General features: G+C 39.5%; 1 protein-coding gene across 1 annotated transcript; it reads right to left on the bottom strand.

Annotated features, from left to right (window-relative positions):
* Positions 1 to 2084: 2084 nt before the first annotated feature.
* On the bottom strand, positions 2085 to 6858 carry ccr7 (chemokine (C-C motif) receptor 7). The gene is made up of 3 exons (XM_014988171.2): positions 6319 to 6858; positions 5380 to 5426; positions 2085 to 3416 (listed from the first exon to the last, which is right to left on the bottom strand). The coding sequence occupies exons 1-3, from the start codon at positions 6332 to 6334 to the stop codon at positions 2301 to 2303; spliced, it is 1179 nt and encodes a 392-aa protein (XP_014843657.1). The 5' UTR covers positions 6335 to 6858; the 3' UTR covers positions 2085 to 2300.
* Positions 6859 to 8801: the final 1943 nt, after the last annotated feature.

The raw sequence follows: 8801 nt of genomic DNA, 5'->3' as shown, positions 1-8801 counted from the left end.
TCAGTTGTTCCAAATCTCTCTGATTAATCCACCCACATCCAGTGTCCTTCTCCTCTCTTCCCTCCTTATGTAACATCAATGTCTTTAGTGTACTTTACTGGTTCTCCCTGCTATTTTCTATGCTTTGCTCCCCCTGTGGCTCTCTTGTAAATTGTTTTTGTTATGAATTTCTTTATGAATCAATGAATCAATCAATCGGTAAAAACTCCTGCTGCTTATTTACAGTGCTCCCCGTCTTGCATTTGGGTCCTCGAACGTTATCAGCGCATAAAATTGATAATTATCTTAGTTGATTTGCAGTCGTACTCTTGCTGCTCAATGAGATGTAAAAGGTTTGGAAATCATTTTATAACCTAATCTTACATTAAGCTTCTCAATAACTTTATCCCTGACCTCTCTTGCTGTATTTATGGTGAACTTTTTCCATATTTACTTATGAGCAGCTTTCTACAGGTCTGTCTCATAAAATCCAAGTTAAATACTCAAGTTGTTTTAAAATGGCAAAGATGTGAAAACGTTAAAGGGGTGTAAGTGTAATGACATGGATAATTATGTGCATTTGTTGAATCTAATGTTACTTGTAAACTAAACAGCAGCATGTTCCTATTTCGTGTTTTATTTCCAGTCAGTATCCTGGGTTTCTCTTGTTGTCTGTTTTTCCCCTTTCTCTTGCCAGTTACCGCACCTATTCCTTTTAGAGTCACTCCCACCAGTATGTATTTTTCCTTTTTGTTAGCTCATGCTTTGTGTTAGTTCTTGTTTTGTCCTGTGCCAGGTTCAGGTCCTGCGTCATCCGTTCTGGATTCCTGGTTTTTAGTTACCTGCCTGGCAGCTTGGGATTTGTTGTAGCTAAATAAAAGTTCCTCTGCTCTTACTCGACCTCCCTTTGCCTCCCAGCAAATGTTCTGGTCCTCGTTTGACGCGCTGCATCGCACGCTCTTGTCAAAACTTTCCAATTTTTAAGAATGATCCCAAATACTTACAGTGCACGCATATTTTATATAAAATGCGTAATCCAAAAGCAGAAAGTGAAATGCTAAAACAAAGCCAGCTTCTTATTTAAAGTAATAAACTTAAATCTGCATTAGCTTCATCTGTGAACTTCATCCTCTCCACCTTGTCTTCACAAGTAAATTATTTTCTGCTGCTGCTAAGTGAAGATATACAAATAAAATTTGATTGATTGATTGAAGCTAATAAAGACCTTTCCTAAGATTTTCTTATGTCAACCTAAATTATAACAGCCTTAAACAATGTACATTTGTTTTGCTGATTTCCTGTGACTAATGCCTTTCTGTGCACATCAGTCTGACTGTAGATAAGAGTTTGATGATGGGAAGAGGTGAGCCCATCTTGTCTTCGAGGATTCATGGTAAATCCTGACGTCTGCTCTGAGGAAATGAGTTTTAAGGAAAGGAATGCATGCGTGTGAGAAATTTCGTAGGTGTTTTCCTCATGTAAAGGATGTCTCGCAATGGTCTATAAAGTCCCTCGTAAAAGTACGCACACCATTTAAACTTTTCCACATTTTGTCACGTTACAACCGCAGCCATCGATGCATATTTCACTCGAACCCCTCTGATGCCACGATGTTCCACTTTTGTAAATAATACGTTACGATCTATCAAATACTCTAAGCTCATAGATTTTTCTGCTGCATATATTTCGTTGCAGCCTTTGAGTCATCCTAGAAATGTTGATCTTCTGATTCTTTTCTGAAACAAAACTGACAGAAAGTAATTTGTGTCCTCAAAGAAGTCATCTAATCGATCTGTAAAAATCTTTTTCCAAAATCCTGTGGAACAGCAATGGTTAAAAAAAAACAGATTGGTATTTAGTAAAACGGTGTCTGTCACCTGCTTTAAAAAAAATTATCTTTTCATGTTATTTGAAAATGAGCTGCTGTAAAAAATAAAATAAAATTGCGGGTTTCAAACGTGTGTGAGTGCATTTCTATTTCTTCAATTGCTTTTTTTTCTTCATGCAAGCTTGTGACGTCGGCCTAAGCAGCTGATTTATTGTAGTCTGCGGTGGAAGACGTGAGGGTTTTGGTCTTATTTGGAATTTAAACTGCATGCACTGAAAACAGCATAAAGAAAGAGTTTATTGAGTATACCAAATCCTTCACTATCCTTTAAAATATGCATTTTTTTTATTAACACTGAGAACTTTCAAAATACAGTCTGTTCAAACAAATCCCTGAACAAGACAAGGCAGCGTAGCTCAAACAACTTGCAATTATATAACTTCTGCTATGTACACGGCAAGCTGATAAGCTTTGACAAAATACACAGTTTGTATTAGTCCATTCCGAGCTCTTTGCATGTGGGGTTGACACCTTTAGGAGCGAAGGAAGTGGTAGTCTCTGTGTCGAGGCCAGCTGAGCTCCTCCTCCGACCGCAGGTGTATCTGTAGAACCTTTCCTGGCTCATGCAGCCAATTTCCTTCAGCAGCTTGAGAACATCATGACGAAACTTAACGCCGATGAAGGCATAGACGAAGGGGTTCAGGCAGCAACGCAGAAAGGCCACGTACTGCGTGATGTCGGTGGCAAACAGGAGACCGTTGTCATAGTTGCAGTTCTCTGTTCCTCCGGCTCCTGTGACGATTGTAGTCCAGAAGAGGATGATGTTGTAAGGCATCTGGGAGACCAGGAAGACGATGACAATGGCGAGAATCACTTTGATGGCCCTGTTCCGCTCAAAGCCGCGAGCGTGGCAGAGCGTCTGGATGATGCAGGTGTAGCAGAAGCTCATGATCAGGAGCGGAACGAGGAAACCCAACACGATCTGGCTGGACTGGAAGCCAACTCGGAGCTTATCGTTTTTGGTGGAGAATGGATCGCAGGTGTTGTTGTTGATATTGGTGTACATCATTTCTGGTATGGAGCAGATCAGCGCCATCACCCAGCTGGCAGTGGAGGACAGCTTGCTCAAAAAGACAGCCTTCGAGCGAAGGCCGTGGGTGGAGACGGCCTTGGCGATGGCAAAGTAGCGGTCGATGCTGATGAGTGAGAGGAGGAACATGCTGCTGTAGAAGCTGACCTTGTAGATGGTGTGCATGGCTTTGCACACAAAAAGCCCCAGAATCCACTCTGCCATGGAGTTGGCTGCCCAGAAGGGGAGCGAGAGGGCAAAGAGCAGGTCAGCGAAGGACAAGTTGAGCAGGTACACATCTGTCATGTTCTTGAGGCGCTTGAAGTAGAAGACAGTGGCGATGACCAGCAGGTTCCCAGCCACTCCCAGCAAGCAGATGATGGAGTAGAAGAGCGGCATGAACCAGAGGCGAAACTGCCGGTTTCGCTCTTTGTCGCAAAGCACAGGAAAGTCAGAGTAATCCTGGGACGTAGACGAGTAATCAAAATTGTCCAAGAAGAATGTTGTATTTTCCAGGTACTGAGACGTGGAGGACTGCAACTAAAGAAGAAGAAGAAGAAGGAGAAGTGACATAATGAGCTTTTCAGCAAATCTTACTGGTTTAATGCACATTTAAAAATTCGCTTCTTCAGAGGGAATGACACTTACAAAAGGAAACGCAGGGATTAGTGCTGCTGAATCCTTCTGTGTGGATGCAACCTCTACAGGCGCGTCTTAATGCAGGGCCATAAGACAATATTTACACCCTTTTGCACTTTATAGACTGAGTCTAAAATATATTTGAGTGTTATTTCTTTGTGTTCGACTCATAGTGGCTTAGAATAATAAGGCAAAAAGAGTTTTCAGAACGATGTACAAATACTGTTACCAAAATCATGTTAATCTACTGCTCCTGTGTACACTTGAGCAGGTTTTCTTGCAGATTTTCACATTTTGGTTCATGCCCCTTATGTGGTCTAGTCATCCATGCTACACAGTTTTTCCTCCAGACATAATGGTTGGAGTTCAGGCCCAAAAGTTCTGTTTTGGTTTCATCAGACCAGAGAATTTTGATTTTTTTTTTTTTTTTTTCTTGTCCGATATTTTCTAAGAAGCCTTTTTGACAAAATTCAAGCAGGGTGCCATGTTCATCAAGTAGTGTTTCTGTATTCGTCTTCCATCTCCACAAGGAAACACCGGAGCTCCACCTTTGTGATCATTGGGTTCTTGGTTACCTCTCTGATCAAAGACCTTCTTCTGCAGTTACTCGGTTTGTTTAAGCGACCAGATCTTGGAAGGGTGCTGCTAGTTACAAACTTTTTTTTTTTTTTTTTTTTTCAAAATAATGTCGATCTCCTAGGGGTGTTCAATGCTGCTAGAGTTTTGTTTTATTCTGCATCATGTCCAGTCAGATGAATTGTCAACTGGTGGACTTCAATTAAATTGAAAAAGCATCTCGGCGCTGATCAGAGGAAATCAAGTGAACTGGAGCTCAGTTTTAAATTCAGTAGCAAAAGGTGTGGAGACTTATGTGAATATTATGCTTGGCTGTCTGAAAACATCCTTGCAATCTGTGGAAAAGGTGACGATGTAGCAATACTTTCTGATGGCATAGTAGTTTCAAATTTAACAGAAAGGTTTGTTTATTTTAATCAAGCAATTCAAAAGATAAGAAAATCAGATACAATAAACACAGAGTGGCATAAGGCAAGGACTGATTTCTGTTCATGGTTTGCAGCCAGTGAAAACCCAAAATTTAGTTACTCAGGTAATTTGATATAACGTCAACAAAAACAACACCATGTGACAAAAACAGTGTTATGTTCTGGCATACGCAATCATGAGGAAGACTTTTGACATAACTGTTCTCCCGTATACAATCACTGGTCGACAAGAAGGGTAAGACAAACAAGAAGTTCATCATGTCCTCATCAACTAGGAAATTTTAGGGCATTTCATAATTCCTTCTGTTGACAAGTTTCATGGAGTTGCTGATTTTATTTTACAGTAAGAGCATTTGTCCACACCTGCTCACAAAAGTATCAGCACTACTGTGACTGACTGACTGACCAGCAAGAGGAGCATGAGAGGCTCCAGACCAGAAAATATAGACGAACCAACGATTTCTAGCAGAGTTCTCCCACCTTTCTTTACAGCTCAGCAGTGCCACATTCTGATCACCTTTATGCTACGCAGCGTCGAATCAGTAATTCATGCAAAACAAAAGTCTTTGCAAAGTATTGTGTATACTTTACAGTACACTGACATGCTTTTCACTAGGTGAATTAGTACATTTTTGTACACACAGGCAACAGGTTTTTTGTCCTGCATAAAAGTTCAATCTTCTTAGAGGTTGAATCTTGGGTTTTCAATTACTGTAATCATAAATTGATATAAACATTCATTTTCAATAAACTCTACACAACATGTCAGTTTTATTTTGTAAATTGAGGTAAATTAACTCAACAATTATATTTATTGAGATGTACCTGTATATGTTATTGTTATTTAGAGTTTCCCTTACCTTTGTTATATTTATTTCCATCATGGTTATTTGAAGACTTTGGTCACCTGAAAAACACGTTGAGAAAGTTTAGCAGGGTAGTTAGGCGGCCGCTCAGCGTCTAGCACTGCATTTCACCACGACAGATCTTCACACTGAAAGATGTACGTGTGTCTCCTAAGCTTTCAGTCAAAGACACGGTCTCATGTGAACATTATCTGATGACATTTTCAAGAGCATCTCTCTCTGATTTTCCAAATTTTCCCTTAAGTTGGGACTCTCTGTGGTTAGTTCTACTGATTACAGTCAGAATTCTTTGTAAGTACGTAATTCACAGGTTTTCCCTTTTGAAGCAAGTGAGATTATTGGTAGCACTGTTGTTATTAGAAGTTAGCAGCTTTGAGTCCAAGTAAAAAGATCAGTTCTCTTTTTATTATTTTCATATAGAAATACATCATCACAAGTAGCTCGGTTTTACTCTTGCAAAAAAAAAAAAAAACTGCAGGAAACTTCTCATTTTTCAAATGAGGATAACTACAATTAAGAGAAAATTTGCTTATATGTCTTGTATATACACAGCCGTTCTCACATTGTCTTTGTACATGTAGTGGTATTTCACAAATAATACATTGCTCCTCTGTTGGTTCATAAATGAGGATAAAGGGAGTCGGGTTTTGCTCCATTTTATCCAAAATCAATAAAATTAACCATGACAGAACCTAGTCATACATATGTGCAAGGATTTCTGAGTTGTCATGCTTTTTTACAAGCACAGTTTGTGGCTTTAACTCTCTGACTCCAAAGAATAGCAGCTAGCAGAACAATACCGGCATTAAAAATGACAAGCGATTAACCAGTTTCATCACCGAAAAACAAGAAAAAGTAATCCGAAGGTTGTAAATAACCAATCAAACCCAATCATCCATCACCACAGCTCATGTTAACTGATAAGGTACTTACCACCAACAGCAGGCATATTGACTGAAAGCCACTCACAGTTTGACACTCAGTATCTGTGTTTGATGGTGGTTTCCCTTGTTGATGAAAAAAAAAGTTGCGTCTCCTCTCACGAGAAATGTTCCTTTCTCGGTACCCTCAAAAATCATGTGAGAACTCGGCTAACCACAAACTCCATTTAGAAAGAGAGCAAAGCACATGCTGCTTTCCATTTAAAAAAAAAGGAGATATTTAAAAACACAACTTAAAGTCTAGTTTAGCCAAAATATGTTTCCCTATAGCCATAAACAGCCTTATGTGACCAAGATGATGCAGAAATTGACCGCTTTGACTCAAGATATTAAAAAAAAATATGAGTGCTGAGCCAGATGACATCTTCACCCAATGACTGTGGAAGCATCTTGTGTGCATTTAATTCAAATTAAAAAAAATAAATAAATAAAAAAAAAACATTTTGTGTTGCTTTTGAAAGTTTCTTTTGCCATGATTCATTGTGTTACTCCTGCTTTCATATAAGTTATTACCTGACAAACAGCAGGTGCTCGTATCTTGGTATGAATCATACGCAAATGAAAAACAAACTGCTGTTTAAAGGATGCTAAGACAGAAACCTGCACAGAGCAGAGAGGAGTTTATCTCACAGAGCTCGCAAACAATGCGTTTGTATTTTAAGAAGGAGGTTTGGTGTGGCTGTTCAAAAAGAAGTGTTACCGCTATGAGCTACTGTTGTGCATGTGTAATTTTTTTTTCTTTTTTTATACCCTGTTTTGCTGCATCTTTTAGTTGTGTTTGTACTGGACAGCAGCAGGAACCATGCATGAATTAACCTTTCGAAACAGACCTGCACAGACTGCTGCACACCTGTGCCTTTGTGGTTTCTGTTTTCTGCTTTCACTTGAGGCAGTTTTAACCACAGCGCAGAAAAAAGAAAAAAAAAAAAAGTTTTAGTGTAGAGCAAACCATTCACATCTAACGCAAATCGTAGATTAAGATTATGGTAAATCTGATCCCAGCAGCTTCATAACAGGCACAAACGGCTCACGTCTCCAGTCAAGTGTGCGACTTTCCTCGAGGCATCGGTGCTGAATTTTGTTACATGCACAAGTGAGCACACTTTTTGTTCAGTGTTAAAAACAGGAAATCAGAACAAATCCTTTTCATCTAACCAACTTCCCTTACCTGTACTGTGCAAAGGATAAACATACTCTTTGCAAATACCCTGCATGCCACAGCCAGAGACAGATGTAAACCACTGAGCTCCCAGAACCCTTGTTTTCGATCATTTACTGTCTGGGTTAAAAAAAAAAAAAAGTAGGTTACAACCTTTTTTTTTTAATCATAAGATTATAAGCATCAAAACGCCACAAGAAAAGACATTTAGTTCTTATCACATGAATGAATTAGTCAAATATAACACAAGACAAGCCACAATATGAAATTACGTCATGTTAGTACGAGTATTATGTGCGAGAAATACAATTTAAAAAAATGCTGAAAGCTGTACAGACAGATCATGTGACTGTATCACCATGATTACAAAGTCTGCTGGCTTTACAACAATAAAACCCTTCTTATATTTCCCAACCAATCTTTTTGTATGTTTTTACTGGCATTTTGATGATTTATTGTTGGTGATGAACTCCAAGTCTTTGAGGTTGGAAGGCCTTCCTTTCCATTAGCCTAATTTTTTTAGCTCCCTCCACAGATTCTCTATCAGACTAAAGTCAGGATTCTGGTTGGGCCACTAAAGCTGTTAGTATTTTCTTTCCTATAATCACATTTTCCCCTTATGAATGGGAATTACCTTTTGTAAGATGGGATGAGACAAGAGGATACAAAATGTCACTGATGTGGCACTAAGGCTTGAGGTTTTACCCTGTGACTACGTCAACCATAATGACAGGAGTAACATTGGCGAGAATGGTCCTCTTGCCTTGATGTTGCCTTAACGTTATAAACTACCAAATCTCCATGTTTTGCACACAGCCCTACTTGTGGTCTGTTTTAGGCGCACAATATGTGTACTGTACTGTCTCCTCACGTACTCATAGGCTCCAAAAACAAAGACTTGCACTTGGAACCATTGGGTCCACATGGACACATGTTGCATTTATACGCACCCCCTGGTTGGACGAACAGGGCACTGCAAATTCCCACAAGTGATGGCATTCTAAATGCTCCAACCCTTTGGTGGAGAGCTGTCTCAAAATGGGTGAGACGTGGATATAGGATGTGGACATAGGAACCTAAAATCTTTGTCCATGTCTCCCCAAATTTTGATAACAGCAGTAATATGACCAAGATTAGGATCTGTTGCCTCTGGGCTGTCAAAGTCTCGATGGCATGAACAGATGGCGTTTGTGTCGCTTCAACAGCTGGACACTGTATACCCCACATGCAAAGCAACTGCACAACACAAACCATCCGATCTGTCAAATTCCACCAAGAGCTGGTAATGCTGTGAAATGAAGTTACCCTCTTTGACT

The sequence above is a fragment of the Poecilia mexicana genome, unplaced genomic scaffold (genome assembly GCF_051168715.1).
Source record: "Poecilia mexicana isolate PSO_F unplaced genomic scaffold, ASM5116871v1 scaffold_1, whole genome shotgun sequence".
Lineage (NCBI taxonomy): Eukaryota > Metazoa > Chordata > Actinopteri > Cyprinodontiformes > Poeciliidae > Poecilia > Poecilia mexicana.
The sequence above is the reverse complement of the archived record's forward strand: the minus strand, read 5'-3'. Positions and strand labels throughout refer to the sequence as shown.

Coding starts and splice junctions, on each gene's coding strand:
- ccr7 (XM_014988171.2), bottom strand. Junction 3,417..5,379: donor TGGAAATAAATATAACAAAG/GTAAGGGAAACT, acceptor CTTCTTCTTTAG/TTGCAGTCCTCCACGTCTCA.